The following is a 23,043-nucleotide window of genomic DNA, read 5'->3' on the forward strand; positions in this document are numbered from 1 at the left end:
TTTGGTCATATTATAATTGACTTACATGCATTTCATACAAAAAACAAGAAAACTACAGTAATGTATCAAAATATATCAAAACTATTGTTGTTTTAAATTGTTTGCCTTGTCCTTAACTACTTTTATTTTATTTTATTTTTGTACATGCATTTCAAATGTTTGCTCACCTTAACTTTGTATATGAATGAAAAAAAAAGTTTTGGTAAGAAATTTGGTACTTTAAAAAAAAACTTTATTGAACAAAATGCAAGTATGCAAGACAAGAAAGAATGGATGCAGTTTACAACGTGCATGAATGCACAGAACATAGACAGCATTCAATAGCCGGTGGGATTGATTACATAAAGTTTACAAAGAATTACAGATTCTGATTTAAAAAAAGAAGATTTCTATTTAAATAAATGGCTGTGGTAATTAAAATCATTAGAAACTATTTTATCATTAGAAATTTTTAATAAGAAATAATTTTACTTGAAACTTTTATTCTTTATTTCACTGATAATCATTGAGGTTTTAATGCTAAACATCAGACAAACATTTGCATTTATGCAACAACAGGAAGTCTCAAAATCCTCTGTGGTTCTGTGTTTTATTGTGTCTTTAAAGTTATCTTCAGTTTCAATCGTATTCAGGTGCTCCTTCAGGTGAGGAGCCGCCATAATTTCAAGATTTTCTTTTTTTCTCTTTTTTTCACAAGAACTTCAAAAGATTACACACATATCTATTTGGATAGAATAGGAAGAAATAAAAAAAATGTCCTTCAGGATGATTGAAGTCTACCGATCTGTCATGGCTGACGAGACTGTGGCAGACCCAGATACAGAAACCCGGAAGGAATACTCGGCAGGCGAGGCAGACGAGTAGTAAAGGATTTAATGGAGGAATGACAGGGTTCCAAGAGAGGATGTTTTGTGGATGGTTGGAGGGTCTTGGCGGCGAACACCGTGTTTCCAGAAGGATGTCCAGAGGGGCGACGAGGAGGGACCAGAGCGAAGGTGAGTCGGAGTCCAGAACGTGACAGGCGTGATCGTGATCCTAGGCAGGCAGAGACAAGACAAGGTTAGGCGAGGCAGATAATACATGGACTAGAATAGCGAGCAAGGCCAGAGAGTGCACCGTGGAGTACAACGAACTAGCGTCGAGTAAGGGTCCTGGTTGTCCTTAAGAGTCCCCCGGCTGATGAAGATGATGAAGCGCAGCTGGAGTCCTCAGGTGAACCTGATGAGGAGGCGGGGCCAGCAGGGGGTACCATGACAGTACCCCCCCCCAACGACCGCCTCCAGGCGGGCCAGGACGCCGATCGGGGTGCGCCCGAAAAAAGTCATCTATCAAAACGCGGTCCAGAATGAAGGAGCGAGGAATCCATGACCTCTCCTCCGGGCCGTACCCCTCCCAGTCAACGAGGTACTGGAACCCACGACCCCTGCGTCGGACGTCCAGAACGCGGCTGACCGTATAAACCGGGCCACCATCGATGACCCGGGCGGGAGGAGGGGGAGCGGACGGCGGGCAAAGAGGGCTTTGGCGGACGGGCTTGATTTGGGAGACGTGAAAAGACGGATGAATCTTGAGAGAAGCTGGTAGTTTCAGGCGGACACAGTTGGGATTGACTATCCGTTCTATGACGAACGGACCAATAAAACGAGGAGCCAACTTTCGGGACGTGGCCTGGAGGGGAATGTTTTTAGACGACAGCCATACCTGCTGTCCAGGTTCGTAAGGAGGGCTCTTAGTGCGGTGACGATCAGCGAACTGGCGGTTACCCTCCTTAGTCCGAAGGAGAGCTGCCCGAGCCTGGCGCCAAACCTCCTGACAGCGCTGCAGATGGAGTTGGACGGAGGGCACCGCCAGATCGAGCTCCTGGGAAGGGAATAAGGGGGGAGAGTAACCCAACGATGCTTCGAATGGCGACATACCAGTGGCTGTGGATGGGTGGTTGTTATGGGCATATTCCACCCACACGAGGTAGTCAGACCAATCTTCCTGATTCTGTGCCGCAAAGCAGCGCAGGGCCGCCTCCAACTCCTGGTTTGCCCTTTCAGCTTGGCCGTTGGACTGCGGGTGGTAGCCAGAAGAAAGGCTGGTGGAGGCCCCAAGGACGGAACAGAAAGCCTTCCACACCTGAGAGGTAAATTGCGGACCTCGGTCAGAAACAATGTCAGAGGGTATGCCATGATGACGAAAAACGAGTTTGACAAGGGTGTCGGCAGTTTCAGAGGCAGTAGGTAATTGTGGCAACGGGATGAATTGAGCAGCCTTCGAAAAACGATCAATTACAGTCAGGATAACCGTGAATCCATGAGAGGGAGGCAGACCAGTCACGAAGTCCACCGCGATATGGGACCAAGGTCGACCAGGCGTGGATAGAGGGTGTAGATAGCCGGCAGGTGGGGAGTTGGAGGTTTTAGCCCTGGCACAGGTGGTACAGGCAGCGATATACTGACGCACATCCTCAGCCATGGTGGGCCAGTAAAACCGGCGTCTCAGCAGCATGAGTGTCCGACGGACTCCCCCATGGCAGGCGATTTTGGAACTGTGCCCCCACGTGATGACGTCAGATCTGAGTCTGTGGGGAACAAACAGGGTGCCAGGGGGACAGGTAACAGAGTCGGGTTTCTCACCTTGGCACTGTAGCAACCTGGTTTCCACGTCCCAAGTGAGGTTCCCCATGAAGAGAGAGTCGGGAAGGATAGGAGAAGTGCTATGATCGTCCGTAGTGTTGTACTTTCTAGACAGGGCGTCAGGCTTGCCGTTCTTGCTACCTGGGCGATAGGTGATAGTGAACTGGAACCTGTCGAAAAACAAGCACCAACGGGCCTGTCTAGAATTCAGCCTTTTCGCTGAGCGCAGATATGCCAGATTTTTGTGGTCTGTCCACACGATGAACGGTTGTTCAGCCCCCTCCACCCAATGTCTCCACTCTTCCAAAGCCAGCTTGATGGCAAGGAGCTCACGATTGCCGACATCATAATTTTGCTCTGTTGGACTGAGTTTTCTGGAAAAGAATGCACAAGGTTTGAGTTTACCCGAGGCAGATTCCCGCTGGGACAACACAGCCCCTACCCCTGAGTCAGAGGCGTCGACCTCCACGACGAATTGCTTGTGGATATCAGGCTGAATGAGAATGGGTGCAGTGGTGAATAGTTCCTTGAGCCTCCTGAAAGCAGCATCCGCCGCGGGGTTCCAAACATAGGGGACCTTGACTGAGGTGAGTTGGGTGAGTGGTGCTGCGATTCCGCTGTAGTTACGGATGAATCTCCGATAAAAGTTGGCGAAGCCCAGAAACTGTTGTAACTTTTTACGGGATTCCGGAACGCTCCAGTCAGAGACAGCTTGGAGTTTGGAAGGATCTGGCCTGATCTTGCCAGCCTCGAGAATGTACCCCAGGAAAGGAACTGAACTGGCATGAAATTCGCATTTTTCAGCTTTCACATAGAGTTTGTTTTCTAACAATCTTTCCAGGACAAGCCTGACGTGGTGACGGTGTTCTGTGGCGTTACTGGAGTAAACGAGTATGTCGTCTAAGTAGACAAACACAAAGCGATTGAGGAAGTCGCGCAAAACGTCGTTTACCAGACGTTGGAAAACAGCTGGGGCGTTGGTGAGGCCGAAGGGCATGACGAGATATTCGTAATGCCCGAGGGGGGTATTAAAGGCCGTTTCCATTCGTCCCCCTCCCGGACTCTAACAAGGTGGTACGCGTTACGGAGGTCTAATTTAGTGAATAAGTTGGCTTCCTGAACGGAATCGAAGACAGAGTTAATGAGGGGGAGTGAGTACTTATCCTTAACCATTATTTGATTGAGCTCTCGGTAATCAATACAAGGCCTGAGAGACTTATCTTTTTTTTCGACGAAGAAAAACCCTGCGCCGACAGGGGAGGTGGAAGGCCGAATGTGGCCGAGTGCTAGAGCTTCCTGAATGTAGCTTTCCATCGAGAGCTTCTCAGGACCGGATAGATTGAAAAGCCTCCCTTTAGGAAGGGAGGCACCATTGAGAAGCTCGATGGCGCAATCATAGGGCCTGTGAGGGGGTAGCGCACAAGCTTTAGACTTACTAAATACTGTTTTGAGATCGTGGTAACATGACGGCACCTTGGAAAGATCCACATCCTCTTTTTCAGGAGGGTTGGGAATGGCTGTAGTGGGAAGAGCAGAGTGTAGACAGTTTGCCATTCAATACGTACTCCAGTTAACGATCCGAGAATTAGACCAGTCTATTTGGGGATTGTGAAGGCATAACCAGGAAAACCCCAAAATGACGGGCGTTTGAGGAGCGTTGGTGACGAAAAACTGGTGGTACTCACGATGGTTCCCGGAAGTAATGAGCTGAATGGGCTCGGTGCGCAAGGTTATTTTGGATAGCAATTTTCCCCCTAAACCCGCAGCTTTTACGGGAGTATCCAACGGTTCTACCGGTAACCCAAGTTGTCGAACCAAACCTGAGTCAATGAGGCTATGTTCAGCACCAGAATCAATAAGGGCACTAAGTTCATGAACTGGGTTAAGAAACTTGACAGGAGTAAAAAGAAAAGGTTTGGCATTTCTTTCCGATAAATCCCCTCGCGACCTGTCGCTTAGCGAGGGGTTCGGGAGTTTAACCGTTTTGGGCAGTGTGAGACAATATGAGCTGGGTCTCCACAATAAAAACACAATCCGTCCTTACGGCGCTTAAGTCTTTCTTCCGGGGAAAGCTGCGAGTTCCCAATTTGCATGGGTTCGTCGGCCGGAGTTATAGAGGCTTCGATAGGCGGTTGTTGGGAAAATTGGAGAGAGTGATGGGGAATCTCTGTGGCAGATCGGCGATTAGAATAACTCCGCTCATTTTGCCGTTCCCGGAGTCGTATGTCGGAACGGAGGGCGGCAGTTACAAGCTCCTCAAAGCTATCCGCTTCAGGTTGCGTACATAAATGATCCTTTATCTTTTCGTTTAGTGATTGGTAGAAAATACCTTTGAGAGCGATGTCCGGCCAGCCCGATTCGACCGCTAGAATGCGAAAGTCTATGAGGTGTTCACTCACCGGTCGGTTACGCTGCTTGAGGCCGAGCAACCGCCGGGTAGCTTCTTCCTGCTTGCGTGGCTGATCAAACACTAGCCGGAACTCGCCGATAAAACGGTCATAGGGAAGATGTGAGAGTGGATTAGCGGCTAGAAAAGCCTGAGCCCACTGGAGTGCTTTGCCGCGGAGAGAATTAACTATCAGAGAAATTTTGCGATGATCAGACTGGTAGTACCTGGGGGATTGCTGGAATTACACCCTGGACTGTAGCAGAAATCCGCCGCATGCCTCTACGTCGCCGTTGTATGGTTCCGGTTGCGCCCTGATGTTTTCCTCGAAGGAGGCGGAAGTGATGTTGGTGAGGTCACCGGAAGCGGGAGCTGCAGTGGCGGCGGAGCTAGCGGCTTGGTCAGCTAGGGTCCGCGTGAGATTATCCAACCGGCGAAATAATTCCTGTTGGGTGGCGGACATTTGAGCGATGGCATCGGCTTGTCGGGAGAGCAACATACCTTGTTGGTTCAGGGCCAGGCGGAGACCGTCCGGGTCAGCTGGGTCGGGGATATGGCTAGTTCGTTCTGTCATGGCTGACGAGACTGTGGCAGACCCAGATGCTGAAACCCGGAAGGAATACTCGGCAGGCGAGGCAGACGAGTAGTAAAGGATTTAATGGAGGAATGACAGGGTTCCAAGAGAGGATGTTTTGTGGATGGTTGGAGGGTCTTGGCGGCGAACACCGTGTTTCCAGAAGGATGTCCAGAGGGGCGACGAGGAGGGACCAGAGCGAAGGTGAGTCGGAGTCCAGAACGTGACAGGCGTGATCGTGATCCTAGGCAGGCAGAGACAAGACAAGGTTAGGCGAGGCAGATAATACATGGACTAGAATAGCGAGCAAGGCCAGAGAGTGCACCGTGGAGTACAACGAACTAGCGTCGAGTAAGGGTCCTGGTTGTCCTTAAGAGTCCCCCGGCTGATGAAGATGATGAAGCGCAGCTGGAGTCCTCAGGTGAACCTGATGAGGAGGCGGGGCCAGCAGGGGGTACCATGACACGATCTCTCTCTCTCTCTCTTTGATTTTTAAGAATCTGCTCTTGTGAATGAAATATTTCCCAGATAATAATCAAAGATTAAATAAATCAAATCATTTATTACCAGAAACCAATCCAATGAACAGGAAACGTATTTTTGTAATTAAATGAGATTAAACTTTGAGAAGCACCAACAAAAAAAATCTTCCCAAAAACGAATAACATTGCGTCAAAAACTAGTGTGTTTCAGTATTGATCGGAGAAAACGAACGGTTATTTTCTTAAAACATAACATTTCCTTGCATTAATAAACAGCTTTAATGATTTTAAAATGGACTTCTGTGCTCGTCATAGTTGTGGACATCGAGTCTGAGTGGACCATGTTTTCCACCTCCATTGTTTCGGAGCGGCGGTAACCTCCGAACCCGGTGGTGGATACCAGAAGTAAGGGATGCCGTCAAGCTACAAGAATGAGCCCCACCAGGCCTGGCTGACTAGTGCTACTCCAGAGGCAGCCGACAGGTACCGGCAAGAATATCTCCTCAATGCCCCTGACACGCCTTCTTCTAAAGGAAGCCGAGGATGAGGACTCTGGGGTGAGGCTGTCTGGTCTATATTCTCCGATCTAGTGACCATCGATGCACACAAGAATTTCGCAAAGACTTCTGGGAAATTTCTAGGACACTGGATTTTGGAATTGTAGATTGGGACAGCATTACAAACTGGCAAACGCGCCATATAGTGGACTATATAGTGAGTAGGGAAGGAATTCAGACACAACCTTAATCACAATAATAGACACAGAACAGGATTTAAATGTGATCTCTCTTTTATAGGTCGTTTTATGGATTTAGTTGGTCTGCTATTAAGAGTGTGAGCTACAGCAGACTAACGGATTTTAACGGTTTTTGTACATTTGTAGTTTGTTTTGCATCGCTGTTCATCAGTGTTACACCCTGTTGGGTTTGAATTTGGCATTTCCAGCTACCCACAGTATTTGCTGTGACCTCATCAGCCTTAGCAGTTTAGAAAATGAATTCGGCTCTGTAACAAAGACTGTGAAAACAGCGACTGGAACAATGAGACCGAAAAACCCACCAAAGCATTTGTGACACCACAGGGAATTGCCTCTGCTTTTTTGGTTCTATATATATTTTTTAAATCTTTATTTATATAGCATTTTAACATCTGCCAGGCATCCAAAGTGCTGCACAAGTATAAATACACTAAAACCATCGGTAAAATTCAAATAAACACAGTAAAACGATAATAAAATCATCAATAAAGGAAAACACTAAAAAAAGCTGCCTAATTAACATTCTCTCTGGTGTTAAAAGCCAATGTAAAAAGAGGAGTTTTTAGCAGAGATTTAAAATCATTTAAGGATCTGGCAGATCTCACTGACAGGGGAAGACGATTCATAGTTTAGGATAATAATAATAATAATAATAATAATAATAATAATAATAATAATACGCCTAAACCCGATACGGGTAAAACACTTTAAAGCATAAATAATAAAGACAAATTCTATCAAGTTCAAATTCCATTCAAGGCTTTCTTTCGTGCTCGGTGCTCTTTTCTTCGGTTATAGCTTGCAATACGGTTTGCATTCATGGCTTCACAAACATTTACGATGGTTCTTCTCCAGAGCGGTCGGTCGGCAACCAACTCCTTCCATTGATCTAAAACTCCTCCTGACTTCAGAATACTTTTACAAGTGTCCTTATATCTTAGTTTCGGTCGACCAACAGGACGAATACCATCGTCAAGTTCACCATAGAGGAGGGATTTTACAGGACGATTGTTATCCATTCTAGATACATGACCGAGCCAGCGCAAACGACTTTTAACTGAGGTGATTTCAATATCCTCAGCATTCGCTCGCTGTAACACCTCTTCGTTGCTTATGTAGTCGTTCCACTTTATCCTTAGTATTTTCCTCAGATGACGCTGTTGGACTGTCCGAAGCTGATTGATGTTATGTCGGTACAGTGTCCAGGTTTCGGAACCATATGTAAGTAATGGCGTCAAACATTGGGTATAAACTTTCAGCTTTGTCGAGGGTGTAAGGTCATGGGAATCGAAAACACGTTGACGTAACCGACTGTACGCAAATGATACAGCTTGTGTACGTGTGACTAGTTCCTCTTTTACTGAACAGTCGCTGGTAACAATGTTCCCTAGGTATTTGAAACGGTTTACATTTTTGATTGGCTTGCCGTTGATGAAAAACTGCTCTTCCGGACCAATGCACATAGTTTCAGTCTTTTGGATATAGATAGACAGACCCATTCGTTTTGCCATGTCGTTGTATGCCGTTAGCAATATCTGCAGACCAAGTGAGGAGTCGCTAAAGATAGCGATGTCATCAGCGTACTGTGCTTCTCTGATAAAGTTAGTAAAGGTTTTGGTTTTGGCTTTCAATCTCTTTAAGTCAAAGAGATCACCATCGTAGCGGAATCTAATTTTGATACTGAATTGTTGGCTAATATTTTTGTATGCAAGTAGAAGAAGAACTGAAGCATAGATACCATACAGTGTGGGTGCTAACTTGCATCCCTGTTTCACACCACTGTTATATTCAAACGATTCGGTCAAGACTCCATCGACAATAAGACGGGCATTAACTTGAGAATAAAGACTTTGAATCAGCCTGACGAACTTTGGTGGACAGCCGAGCTCACTCAAGATTTTAAAGAGAAAGTCCCTGTTTACGGTGTCGAAAGCCTTGGTAAAATCAACAAAAACAATGTACATGTTTTGACGTGGTTCTTTAGCTTTTTCCATAAGTTGTCTGAGAGTAAAGATTCCATCAATGGTACTTCTGTTTTCACGATATCCGGATTGTGACTGGGGATAAACCTTGTCAGCTATGCGTTTGAGTCTCTGTAAGAGGATATCAGCAAACACTTTCCCCACCACACTTAACAGAGAAATCCCTCGATAGTTCCCGCATTGACTTCGGTCTCCCTTTTTGAAGAGGATGGTGATGTTTGGGTCGGTAACTTCTGATGGTATGTTTTCAGTGATCCAGAACATTGAAATAATCTTGAAAAGGAATGCTTTTAGGGTATTACCACCATGTATAAGTACTTCAGGCAAAACACCATCAGGACCGGGGCTTTTACCAAGTTTTGTATTTTTGAGTGCAATATCAAGTTCTTCTTCAGTTATTGGAAGATCAAGTGAGACATCGGTTGGGAGCTGTTCGATATCATCAATAAGACTCGCGTCAACAGTTGTTGGTTGGTTAAGTAGCTCGCTAAAGTGTTCTACCCATCTACCCTTGATGCTCGGGGTTGATGTAAGAAGGGCGCCACTTTTCGACCGTACTGGGTGTGTGGTTTTACTCCTGGGACCGTAGATCTTATTGATAGCTGCATAGAATTCTCTGTGGTTTTTGGACTGAGCGTGACGTTCAGCCTCTGCTGCTCTTTCATGAAACCATTGATTTTTCAAAAGCCTGATGCGTTCGCGTAATTCATTTCGATTCTTTTGTTTATCTTTCAAGAGTTGTTGTATCTCCTCGTCTTGATCGTCGAACCAGTCATTTGCTACTTTTTTCTTTTGCAAGGTCACTTTAAATTCTTCCCAATCAAGGTTACAATCTGGAAGCTTCTCATCAAGAAACAGTTTCAAACATTGTTTCTTTTCTGAAGTTAACGTGATATCAAATTTTTTAGGGGGTTTCAAACCTTTCTTTTTACGTTGAATTCTGAACTTGCATTTTGAGGTTAGTAGTTTATGGTCTGTAAAGCAATCAGCTGTGGTGTCAATTTTTGCAGTAGTGATATACTGTTTTGCACTTGCGTTGGCAAGTACATGATCAATTTGGTGAAGATGTTTAGAGCGTGGATGCTGCCAAGTGGTTTTAAGACTGTTTTTCATTTGAAACACGGTTCCCATGACACATAACTGATACCTGGAACAAAATTCAAGTAGTATGAGTCCATTGGAATTCATGTTTCCAACTCCATGTTTTCTGACTACTGAGGGCCAGGATGACCAGTCTTTTCCAACACGGGCATTTAGATCACCTAGAATAATAATGCTGTCATTTCTTGCATTCTCTACACAATCTCCAAGCTGTTCGTAAAATTGCTCCTTCTCTTCTTGAGTCCTCTGCATTGTTGGTCCATACACACTGATAAGCGTCAAATAGTCACCACCTTTTAACATTACTCGTAGTATGGAAAGTCTGTCGTTTATTGGGGTTGGATTTAAATCAAACTGCGTGAGGAGATCGTTCTTGATGGCAAAACCCACGCCTGCTTCTTTCTTGTCACTTCCGCTCCAAAAGATTGTATGGCTTTTCTCAACAAGATTTCCCGTTCCAGGTCGACGAACTTCACTTAAGGCACAAATATCAATAGCGGCTTTTTCCAGTTCTTTACTTATGATGGCTGTTGCGCGTTCTGGTCTGATTGAACCATCACTGTCGTTTGTTGTTCTTACATTCCATGCACCAAGCTTTATTTAGAGTGATTGTGATTGTGATTTGCACGGATTTCGTTTCTTGTTCACCACGGCCGTGTCCTGTGGCGCATCGGCTACCCCGAATGCGGTAATATGACTTGTCAAATTCGAATTTACTTCCATGATTAAAGTGAGGCTGCACCTACGATGACGACACTAAATGGTGCACAATAGTGTCCCTTGGCAGAAGATTATGTTGCCCAGTGGCACAACATAGTTGAGACGACTGCATAACTCTTCTGTTGCTTGTTGCCAGAGATGTTGCCGAGTTCAATTCAATTCAATTCAATTCAATTTTATTTGTATAGCCCAAAATCACAACAACAGTCGTCTCGATGGGCTTCGAAGTAAAACATGAAATCAAAAGGATCACGAATACAAAGAGTTCAATAGAAAAATACTAAAATGAACTAACAAACTTACTAAGCTATACTGGCATCCCTGCCCTTAGACCCCCCTTCGCGGTAAGGAAAAACTCCCAAAAAAACCGGATTCCGGAAAAAACGAAGAAACCTCAGGGGTGCCCACATGAAGGAGGGATCCTCCCCCAGGACGGACAGGCGATTTACCAGAAATCTTAGAGAAGAATTAACTTATCTAAATCTACAACTACATATATAAAAGTCCAGGTGTAGGAGCAGGAGCAGAGGCGAGGTACTCGGTCAGGTACAGAGCAGAGACGAGCCAGAGATGAGCCAGAGGCAGGATCCACAGCCAGGTGTAGGAGCAGGAGCAGAGGCAAGGTAAACGGTCAGGAACTGGAGCACGGATGAGCCAACTGGAGTCTGGAAGCACTCCCACTCCCCAGGAGGGGAGAGGAAAAGAGGGACAATACATGAATCGCACTGCACCAAACAGAGGCATGGAGAACTAAATGATAAATTATGATCAAGAATAGAGGAGAGGAAGGGTAGAAGTAAAAAAAAGGAAAGAGGACAGAACCCCAGTGCACCAGTTGACATAGACATCACTGCCGACTGCCGGAACTGTTATCGAGTTGATAGCCAGAACCGCCAATGTCGTACCCTGACTAGGGAGGCTCAGGGTGTGCTAACACTTGCCCAAGGTGTACACCCAGGCTAGTGGAGGGAAGGAGGAGCCTTACATCTCCATTCTAGACCAGCTCCAAGCAGAGTCTAGCCACTGCCCATAGTTTAGGAGCAGCCACTGTAAACGCTCTGTCCCCCTTGGTCACCAGTCGAGTCCTTGGAACCACTAAGAGCATCTGGTCTACAGATCGCAGAGCCCTACGAGGACGATGGCTCTGCAGGAGCTCAGAAAGATAAGGAGGTGCCAGACCATGTAAACATTTAAAAACCAAGAGAAAGATTTTAAAATCAGTTCTAAAAGAAACAGGCAGCCAGTGCAGAAAGCATGGTATTGGTGAGACGTGATCACAGCGTCTGGTCCCCGTTAGAAGTCGGGCAGCTGAATTCTGGACCAGCTGAAGACGGTGGAGGAGAGACTGGTCAATCCCGGAATAAAGGATTACAATAGTCCAGTCTGGCAAAGATGAATGCATGAACAACCCTTTCCAGGGTGTCATGGGGGAGATATGGCTTCACTTTACTGATTAATCTCAGATGATAAAAGCTGGACTGGACCACTGCACTAACTTGTTTGTCAAATTTAAAACGAAAATCTAAAGTGACCCCAAGATTCCTAATGAAAGACTGGTTAGAGTCTAATGACCCAATGGCACTGCTGCATCCTGTCAGGAGGTCCGTTTTCCCAAACCGAAGGACCTCGGTTTTACTTTCATTTAAGCAGAGGAAGTTTATGTTCATCCAGGCTTTAACCTCCTCTAAACACCTTTGTAGGTTCTCTACACACTGGGCTCCCCCAGATTTTAAGGGTAGATAAATCTGGATATCATCTGCATAACAGTGATAAGACACATGATGTTTTTCAAAGATGGAGCCCAGTGGAAGCAGATATAAAGAAAATAAAATAGGGCGTAAAATTGAGCCTGGAGGTACCCCAAGTCCAAGTGGGACCTTTGTGGATGAGAATGGTCCCAGTTGGACAGAAAAACTCCTAATGGATAAATAGGACTTAAACCACTGAAGCGCTGTGCCTTTCACACCAACGGAGTGCTCTAATCGTGAGAGTAAAATATCATGATTCACCGTATCAAAAGCAGCGGTAAGGTCAAGAAGGATTAAACAGCAGAAGCTTCAGAATCATTGCATACCCTGAGTAGAGACGTTTCCGTACTGTGACGTGCTCTAAAATCAGACTGGAATTTGTCTAAGATGCCATAAAGCTCTAGATCAGGGGTCAGCAACCTGCAGCTCCGGAGCCGGATGCGGCTCTTTCACCCTTGTGCTGCGGCTCTATGTGATTTTGTAAAATAACTGTCATCTTCTAAGATTTTTGTGGGAGCGGGCAGGAGGAAGAGTGCAGGGTGAGCACACGTGTTTGCGCTGTGAAGACGACCAGGGTCTGTTATGGGATGGAAAGTTCTTCTAAAGAGACAGCCAGTGGCGATCTCGTGCGGGGCACATGAGCGCCAAAATAAAAATTCATTGTAGTACTTTTTTTTTTCCAAGACTAAAACCCCCCATTTCCGCGTTAAATTAATTATATTTGCGTTAGGGCGCCCCTACTATCCTATCAACTGTTTGCTATGATGACCGTATGTTGCGCTGTGTAGAAGCCGTTATGGGGGGGTTGCACGCTGGGGAGAACAACTTGGAGCTGCAGAGGATGTGAACAGGAAGAGAGGCGGGGCTTAGAGTCACCGAGATTCCAGACCTGCAACAAACTAATAGCTGCTTCTTAATAAAAATAGTTGTCATCCATAAATGAATTTACTTTATTTGGTTTACTGGATTTAAAGAAAAAAAAGGAGTCTGCCTTTGTTTTCATCATCTTACTCATCCTAACCCTGGGTGTTTGACAGACGGAAAAGTCTTTTCAAGGTTGTCAAAAATTGACAAAAGAAAAAAGGAAACATCACGCTCAATAATAATTAAAATAAATACTTAAATAAATATCCTGACAGCATTTTAAATCAATACAAGTACGGCCAAATGAACTATGGCGATATATAGCCAAAACCAGTGTTGTGGCTCCCTGTGGTTCCATTTCTGTGGTAAAAAGATCCAAATGGCTCTTTGAGTGATAAAGGTTGCCGACCCCTGATCTAGATGGTCCTGTAGCTGAAGGTAAACCACCTTCTCTAAAACTTTTGACAGAAAGGCCAGCTTGGATATGGGCCTAAAGTTTGAGAGAACAGAAGGATCCAAGCTGCTCCTTTTAAGAAGTGGTTGCACCACAGCATGTTTACCCCTTGTGCTATCTTAGATGACCTCCCCCTTCCATTGAGGTGTTCTCCCCACCATGACAAAGGTGGATAAAGGTGGAAAGATTTCATGTAATCCATGGACACCAGTGAAGATCACAAATCATTGAAGAAAAAAGGTTCAGAGCACTGTCTAGTGGGTCTAGATGACCCACCTCCCAATGGGAAAGTGCCTAGGATAGCACAAGGGTTACAGACAGCTGGGACACAACCTGAAAGAAGAGAAGTATTAATAAAACTGACTACCCAGGGACCGATAGAACTAAAGACTTCCTTCAGCAGTCTGAGGGGAATACTGTCCCCTGGACAATAAGAGGGTCTCAGGTTAACTTTCTCAGAAATTTCTGAGAGTTACAGGCTGAAAATGAACTAAAGGGCGCGTCTGAGTGTGTTCGTTGAGCCACGGCTCTGGTGCTGAATTACAGCACTTTGTTTTAAAAGGGGCAATAGCGTCTAAAATATTCTCACACACAGAGTTAAAATCGTTCAAAAGCTGATCAACATTGTCATGCATATTTCTAAAGGAATTCTGGGTAATTATACAACAGCTGACGTTCTTTAAACAATTGACAAACCAATATGATCTTGTCAAACCGGTTATCCAAAAATAGTGTCTTGTTTTTACAGTCAATAGTCCGGTTCTAAATAACAGTGGAGAAGAGTTGTTTGGGTAAATCAAAGAAACTGTTGATGGAAGCAAGAAGGAATTTTGGAAAACTATGACTGCTGAGCAACGGGAAGATGAAGCCAAAGAAAATGTCTTCCAAACAGATGTGGATTTAGTTTTTTCTGACACTTTTTATTCCGTTGATCGTAACCCTTGTTCTATCCTAGGCACTTTAACATTGGGAGTTGGGTCATCTAGACCCACTAGACAGTGCTCTGAACCTTTTTTCTTCAATGATTTGTGATCTTCACTGGTGTCCATGGATTACATGAAATCTTTCCACCTTATCCACCTTTGACAAGGTAGGGAGAACACCTCAATGGAAGGGGGGGTCATAGGATAGCACAAGGGTTAAACGTCTTGGTGAGATCACCGATAAATAAAACTGTAACGGCTTCAGTCATGGCAGCAAAGTGGCAGCTTTTGTAGATGATAGATTTCTCCATAAAACACGTATAACATTTGAATCAAGGTTTCACAGGTTGTGTTGTCAACGGGAAGAGACTGAGCAGCTAAGGGTAGACGTGGGGTCCGCTCAGAGTTCTTTCCCTTTGGTCAAACCAGGCAGAACTGGTTTCTTGTAAAGGTGATCTGTCATGTCTTCAGTAAATAAAGTAAATAAACTGTTTAACTTATCAAACCAGTTGTGTTCAAATCCCTTAGGTCACGTGTCAAACTCAGGCCCACGGTGCAATTATAATTGGCCCGCGAGATCAAATCAAATGTGCATTACAGCTGGCCCGCGGCATATACTGAACCGATACTACAAATCCCACAATGGTTTGCTAGTATGTTGGCGCCCAGCTGAAACTGGCAAGCGCTCCTTTTTACTGTTGACAGTCATTGACAGCCATTATCCAGTCACATTAGACAAATTAACTACACCCTCCACAAAAATGACCCAAAGAAAGATGGAAAACAGGAGCTTTGAAGACATTCCTGCTAAAATACTGAGTTTGAATTTAAACATAATTGATCTGATCAAAGACAGACGTTTTCTTCAGAAGAAACAGAATTTATTTTCAAAATTCAGTAAAACAGTTTAAAAGTCATTTAAAAAAATCAATAAAAACAATAGTGGGCTGTAGGGGGGGGTTATGGGAGAGCATTTTGATTAATAATTACTCCATATTTCCCAAAAGTCTTATTGATCATCAGTTCCACACTTCTACAGCTTCATCAGCTGGCTACACCTAACCCCGTCCAGATTCAAAGAAAAATCACAGCAACTTCATCTAAACCAATCAAAGTCCCAAAGTATAAATAGTTCATCAATACGTGATTACATTCTTTTTTCTTTCTAAATTGAGTCTACAGAAAAAGAAGATCAGCAACAGGCTATTCTTTCGTTGGTTGATCTGTCACCTTATTGCATCATCAGCCACATCTGATCTGAATGGATCATTTCCTGCTAGCAGCCAATCAAAGCTTGGCCTGGATCACGGGGGAGGGGCAACATGTTGTTAAGGCAATGTTTTAAAGAGCAGAGCAGGTTGATCTTCTAGGAACAGTCTGCTTTGCCCCACAGGTTATAAAAAACACAGGTTTGTTGTCTTTTACAGTTCTTCCTTCCTCAGGTCTGTGTTGGACTCAGACCAGGTTCTAAGCCGGTTCACTGCGGTTCTTGGCTCCGCCATTATTGGATTCTCTTGTAGATTCAGACAGTTTTCTCCAGAGTTCTCAGTGTTTGGTTCCCCGTCATGAATCACTGCATCAGTTTGATGATCTGTCTTGTACTGATCTCATTCTCATATGGATCAAGACATGAAACAGTAGAACCCAAGGAGGAACCAAGGAGCACTATGATGGCAGGAAAGGACCTAGATGAGACCGGAGGAACACCCTCCCATCAGGAAAAAGGGTGTGGTCTGTGACCCTCAAGTCAAGAAGAACAACGACCAGTTCTTCCAAGTAAACTGGTAATAATCAACATTAATCAATGCCACTGGATCACGTTTCTGACAAACTAAAGCCAGAGTGTTTCTGAAATCAGAGGAACAGACAGAACCAGCAAAGAGGAACTCTTGGTTTGATGGCTCTGTTTTTAGTTGAACTCAACACCAGTAAGAAAACTTAGAACCACAGTTCTTGATTTAAACTCGACCCTTTGGGCTTTTATGAACAGTGGAATTTTTGGTCAGAACCAAGGTTCTTCTGAACTGTTCCGCAGGATGAATGGCTGAAGATCAAATATTGCTGGTGACAGATCAGCCTTGCTAAAAGATTTGGTTTGGCGCCGATCTTTCTCAGAACCAACAGCCCATCTCCAAGAAAGATCTGTTCTAGGAGGGACTGCACTCTGGCACAGAACCAGAATGGTGTTAGGCCTTCTGTTCTGGTTTCGGGCTCTCAGGAACAGACAGGGACTCCACAGAGGACATCTCGTCCAGATCCGGTAGAAGCTCCTCTTTATCGCTGCAATACAAAATGATAAGACTCAGTGATGTAGTTCATGACCTGAAGGTGGCGCTCCTGTCAACATGACAACTACCTGATGGAAGATGACGATCGAACCAGGCGGTGGCGTCTCAGCGTGATGATTATCACGGTCACCAGCAGAAGAGCAGAGATGGCAGCCAGAGTGGCAAACAAAAAGAAGGCTGAAGGAAACAGGAAGCTCTTATTTAGAAACTCCTGACCAGAACCTGCCAGAACACAGAACCCCAACCCTCTAGAAACACCAGGATGACTTCTGATGTCTGCCATTTATCATCTACAACTAATCAGTGGAAAGCTCCCATCAAAGCAGGATCAGAATCTTCATTTGTCAAACTCACCAGCAGTCCAGCGGCTATGAGCTTTACTGTGACCATGGAACACGCCTGAACAAACAAACACAAGCAGGTGAAACCAGAAACCAGCGTCTGTGAGTGCAACCAACAGCCCTGTATTTGTCAGGTCTCTTTACCATCTCCGCTGCAGCTTGCCATGCACGCCTCAGGCGTGTCAAACTGGTTTGCATTTCCTCTACAGCCACCGTAGATGAAGGACTTGCAGGAGAAAGAGTCTCTGTCATAGTAGAACTTTGGGAAGGCAGCACGGCAGGGTCCAGGGTCCGGCTTCAGATTGCAGTGGTCTGAAACAAAAGCACATGTTGGTTCCACTTTCCCCCATTACCCACAATGCCTGCCCCTGCTTTACAGGTAGTATTGTTGTCTGAGCAGTACTTCAGAAGTACAACATCTATACTTGAACTACAAAGACACTTCTGACCTGCGGTCATGATCGGGTGACCTTTCACCAGAAGGTTCTGGTCTCACCACACCATCAGCATCTTACCTTTGGCATCTCGATGACCTTCCTCTGACTCCTTCTTCGAGGATGGCAGAGCTGTAACAGCTTCAAAAGCACAAAAAAACCTGCAAGTTCATTCCTGACCGCTCCCAAAGGTGCAAACACGGACTACCTGTCTCCTTACCTGTGCAGGCAGCCTTGCACGTTTCCTCTGAGAGGAAGTTGTTCTTGTTTCCTTTGCAGCCTCCATAAAGGAACATCTGACAGCTGCCAGTCTCTTCATTGTAGTACCAGCGTTGCATGGCCGCCCTGCAGGGACCCACTTCCGGTTTGGACCCACAGCTCTCTGATTGGACAGTTGGACATCCCCAGTTATGTCAGCATTAACGGTTCCACTCCTTCAAGGCTACAGTGATGTTCACTCAACAGCTGTCAGAATGTTTGAATTGAACAGTCACAACCAGCTAGTCTGGGAGAGCCAGAAACGGCCAAAACCTGGAGCCATGAGCAGCTGGTTCCACTAACCACAAATGGTTCCCTGAAACACCCAGCTGGTTTTGACCCAGGTCAAACATGGAGGAAATGTGAGTACATGTATCCAAGGGGAGGGCCTCTGTGGCTCCCACCCCCCCAGGATGGAAGGGACCCGCCAACTCACCGATCCTCTGGGGGTCCGCCGACCTCAATGGAACTGGAGCCATCCGAGGAGCCTTGACTCCAGACTGGTGGGGTGCAGAAGCCTGGTCCTCCTGAAGAGCTCTTCCTGAAACTACAAATACCAAGTTAATGTGAGATAGTCGGGGGTGGGGGGGTGTACAAACTGAAAGAGAAATTTCTGTTACAGAACAAACAGGAACATTCGGTTCTACTGGAGAACCGTGAGGTTGATCAGCTGCTTCTACCATCCTGGAATGAAAACTTTCAAGTATTTCTAGACTTCTGTGATTTTTGAAATATTGTACTGTTCTCTGCTTCTTCCAGACCAAAAGAACCTCAAAACCTCTAGAAAAGGCTCCCGTTCTCACCTGGAACTGTGCGGCAGGCGTCCTCACACTCGGACTGAGACTCAAAGTTGTTGTCGTTGCCGTCGCAACCGCCATAGATGAAGCTGCTGCAGCTGCCACTGCTGGCGTTGTAAAAGAAACGGGGAAACGCCGCCCGGCACGAACCCGTCCTCACCGGCTGCAGGCACCTGGCTGCAGGGAACGAGGGGGTCAGCACACAAAAACAAGTACACAACCATCCACATGCCTGGTTGTTCACACACACAGCCACACACAAACTAATACACACAAAAACAAGTACACAATCACACCACACGATGGTTGTTCAGCCCCACACCAAGGAACGCAAGCGTCCAGCAACGTACAGTCTCTGAAAAGAAAACCAATTGCAGAATAAAGACCACAACTTTAGACACCGAAGGACAAACTGCCGACTTCTGAAGGTCAGCTCTTCATCAGGGCGGTGTGGACGTTCTGGGACACATTCTACGTCCGTTAAACCTGGGCATCAGCGTTTGAGTCGCCTTTGAGATCCACGGCAGCGTTTGGTCTTCACGAGTGAAGATAAAGAACTAAAGCTTTGGAACGCAGTTCAAGTCCTTTCATCTAGAACGGATGGAGATGTTTCCTCAACTATGAGCTGCAGTCAGTCACTCTCTGGTGGGTTAACACCCCCCCAATCAAAGCCTCATGTTTCTGAGAACTGAGTGACCCCGCCCCCCTGGCATTCCAAACAGGAAGTACCCGCTGGCTCCAAGAAGCCATAATAATAACAATTTGCATTTATTTCTCAGAACTGAAGGTCGCTGAACAGAGATAAACGTAAAACCACAGATGATAAGTTAAACGTTTGACAGAGACACGTGCACGCCACTCAGGACGAGTGGGCGAGTCCGAAAAGGTGTTTAGATGCTGGAGATGAAGTGAAGGACTGAGTTCATGTTTCGGGGGGGTCCAAGAGTTGGGGGTCTGCTCCCCATAGTGACAAGGTGGACGGTGGGGATGAGAAGTTGAAGGGAGGAGGCGGGCCTGAGGAGGGAGACGTCAGGGAGATATTGGGGGGGGGGGGGGGGGGTTGTGAGTGGCTTTGACTGTCAGAAGGAGGATTTGTTAGTGACCCGGTGGGTGACGGGTAGCCTGGGCTTAGTACAGGTGTGATGGGAGGAGGGGTCTGAGTGACAATGGGGGGGGTCTGAGTGACGATGGGGGCGGTAGACGGTTTGGACCAGTTGATGTATGTGGAGGTTTTTTTTGTCCAAACAGAAGAGAGTTATAGTAATCCAGACGAGGATGTGGACCTGTACGGCAGTGGAATGAGGGCTGAGGGGAGGGCAGAGACCGTGGATGTAGATGGAAGTGGGCGGTCCAGGTGACGATGTTGAGTAGTAGTAGTCATTCTATGGTCAGAATTCTTGCTCTGAATTCTTTTTTAACATGTTCCTGATAATCCTCTTTTCGATTTCCCAATATTTATTCTTTATCACAACTTATTCAACTTCTAAACGGACCAATCAGATGCCTCAGTAGAAGCATGTGGTGCCCGCTGGCCCCCACCTTGAACGTTTGCCGCTTTCAGGGAGCGTCCAGCAGCTGTCTGTCTCATGGGACAATGGTGCCTTCATTTTGTGTGACACCAGTGGGTTTGGGCTCAAATCCTCAGAGTCTCTGGGTGACCACTCCACCCACCACTGTCCTCATGCACTCACAAGACCAAAGAGTTGACCTCCGACCAGAACCAGTTTGGGAAAACCCAAACACAAGTCCTCCCCCTGCACCAAAACAGGTGAGTGGTGACGTCACCCTTCAGGTGTTCAAAGAAAAACAGGAACTTTCTGTAAAGTCAAACCAGTCTGACCAGAAATACCGGAAACCCAGCTCTACCTGTGGGGGAGGGGCGGGGTGAGCTCATCACCCCAACCTCACTGCATTTATGGGGCGAACCACATCAGCATCCTCAAAGTCAACACCAACTCAGTCACGTGGGTCCAGATTCTGATGGTTCTGAAGATGAGCAGAACCACATATGACGACGCCACCCCCCCCAACACACACACACACACACACACACACACAAACACTCACACACACGATAGAGACTTTTTTCAACAAATTCACTCCGTTTGTTTCCTGGTCTGTTCAGATCAACAACTGAATTTGTTTGAAACTGCTGAGAATCAGCGATTATTGATCAGCTGTGATCAATCAGTGATCGATCAGTCACTCACTGCTGTTGGTGTCGTTGCCTCGCGGCTCCCAGAGGCCCAGCAGCGGCTGCACGCGCAGCGCGTCCCCCGGGCTTGGCGCCTTCTCTTGGGCTTCTCCGCGCTGTTTGCGGAACAGCAGCGACTGCGCATCTCTGCGCAGGACGCACTGAGCGCCGGCGCAGCTCACGAGCACGCACCGACGTTCTCCGTCCTGGCCCAGCAGCACCTGCGCCAGGTCGCAGTTCTGGTCCTGGCAGCACGCCGCACGGCAGCTGATGGCGTCACCTGGCTCCGAAACCAGGACGCGCGCTCCGTTCTCCAGGGAGATCGGGTCTAGACCCTGATCTGGATCAGTGGATTGGTCCCACTCGCAGTCCTGGGCCAGACTGGGCGCCACGAGGAACCAGAGGAGAACCCCGCAGAACCTCAACATTTTCTGCTTCTTGCCGTAGACGAAGAGAAGAAACCACGGCGCTGCGTCCCGGAAATTCTCACTTCCGCTTCTGAAGCCCTCTGAGTGTCGCAGCAACATTTACCTGCGCAGGTGCGGCTTAGAGGCCACGCCCACTGACGCATGGAAGAACGAATTAAAAAGAACGCAGAAGAAAAGTGACACACAAAAAAAACAGATGTAGTTTATATCCTCAAGCATCTGACAAGCGTTTCTGTCAGAAAACACAGACGACTGAAAAACCAACACTGACATTAATGATGCTGTGTGTCTGTTTGCGTGTCTTTGAGTGTTCGTGTGTCTGTTAGTGAGTCTGTGTATGTTTGTTTGTCTGTGCATTTTTATGTGTTTGTGCATGGACAGATACACAAACATGCACAAACACACAAACATGGACATATACACAAACATGGACAGATACACAAACATGGACAGATGCACAAACATGGACATATACACAAACATGGACATATACACAAACATGGACATATACACAAACATGGACAGATACACAAACATGGACAGATGCACAAACATGGACAGATGCACAAACATGGACAGATACACAAACGTGGACAGATACACAAACATGCACAAACACACAAACATGCACAGATATACAAACATGCACAGATATACAAACATGCACAAATACACAAACATGCACAAACACACAAACATGCACAGATACACAAGCAAGCACAAACACACAAAAAAGGACAGATACACAAACATACACAAACATGCACAAACACACAAACAAGGACAGATACACAAACATACACAAACATGCACAAGCACACAAACATGGACAGATACACAAACATGCACAAACACACAAACATGCACAGATCTGTGCATGTTTGTATGTTTGTGCATCTGTCCATGTTTGGGTATCTGTCCATGTTTGTGTATATGTCCATGTTTGTGTGTTTGTGCATGTTTGTGTATCCGTCCATGTTTGTGTATCTGTCCATGTTTTGTGTTTGTGTATCTGTGCATGTTTGTGTATCTGTCCATGTTTGTATATCTGTGCATGTTTGTGTGTTTGTGCATGTTTGTGTATCTGTCCATGTTTGTGTGTTTGTGCATGTTTGTGTATGTTTGTGTATCTGTCCTTGTTTGTGTGTTTGTGCATGTTTGTGTATGTTTGTGTATCTGTCCTTGTTTGTGTGTTTGTGCATGCTTGTTTATCTGTGCATGTTTGTGTGTTTGTGCATGTTTGTGTATCTGTGCATGTTTGTATATCTGTCCATGTTTGTATATCTGTGCATGTTTGTGTGTTTGTGCATGTTTGTGTATCTGTCCACGTTTGTGTATCTGTCCATGTTTGTGCATCTGTCCATGTTTGTGTATCTGTCCATGTTTGTGTATATGTCCATGTTTGTGTGTTTGTGCATGTTTGTGTGTTTGTGCATGTTTGTGTATCTGTCCATGTTTGTGTATCTGTGCATGTTTGTGTATCTTTCCATATTTGTGCATGTCTGTGTATGTTTGTGTATCTGTCCTTGTTTGTGTGTTTGTGCATGTTTGTATATCTGTGCATGTTTGTGTGTTTGTGTATATGTCCATGTTTGTGCATCTGTCCATGTTTGTTTATCTGTCCATGTTTGTGTATATGTCCATGTTTGTGTGTTTGTGCATGTTTTTGTGTTTGTGCATGTTTGTGTATC

The 23,043-nt window shown here is 45.8% G+C and overlaps 1 protein-coding gene across 1 annotated transcript; it reads right to left on the reverse strand.

Annotated features, from left to right (window-relative positions):
* Window positions 1-15,471: 15,471 nt before the first annotated feature.
* spint2 (serine peptidase inhibitor, Kunitz type, 2) lies at window positions 15,472-21,483 on the reverse strand. Its single transcript, XM_078929854.1, has 9 exons — window positions 20,941-21,483; window positions 18,737-18,907; window positions 18,370-18,480; window positions 17,896-18,057; window positions 17,757-17,816; window positions 17,386-17,553; window positions 17,255-17,299; window positions 16,969-17,077; window positions 15,472-16,892 (listed from the first exon to the last, which is right to left on the reverse strand). The coding sequence occupies exons 1-9, from the start codon at window positions 21,449-21,451 to the stop codon at window positions 16,799-16,801; spliced, it is 1,431 nt and encodes a 476-aa protein (XP_078785980.1). The 5' UTR covers window positions 21,452-21,483; the 3' UTR covers window positions 15,472-16,798.
* Window positions 21,484-23,043: the final 1,560 nt, after the last annotated feature.

The sequence above is a fragment of the Oryzias latipes genome, chromosome 13 (assembly GCF_053564925.1).
Source record: "Oryzias latipes strain Hd-rR chromosome 13, Olatipes_Hd-rR_3.1".
Taxonomy (NCBI): Eukaryota; Metazoa; Chordata; class Actinopteri; order Beloniformes; family Adrianichthyidae; genus Oryzias; species Oryzias latipes.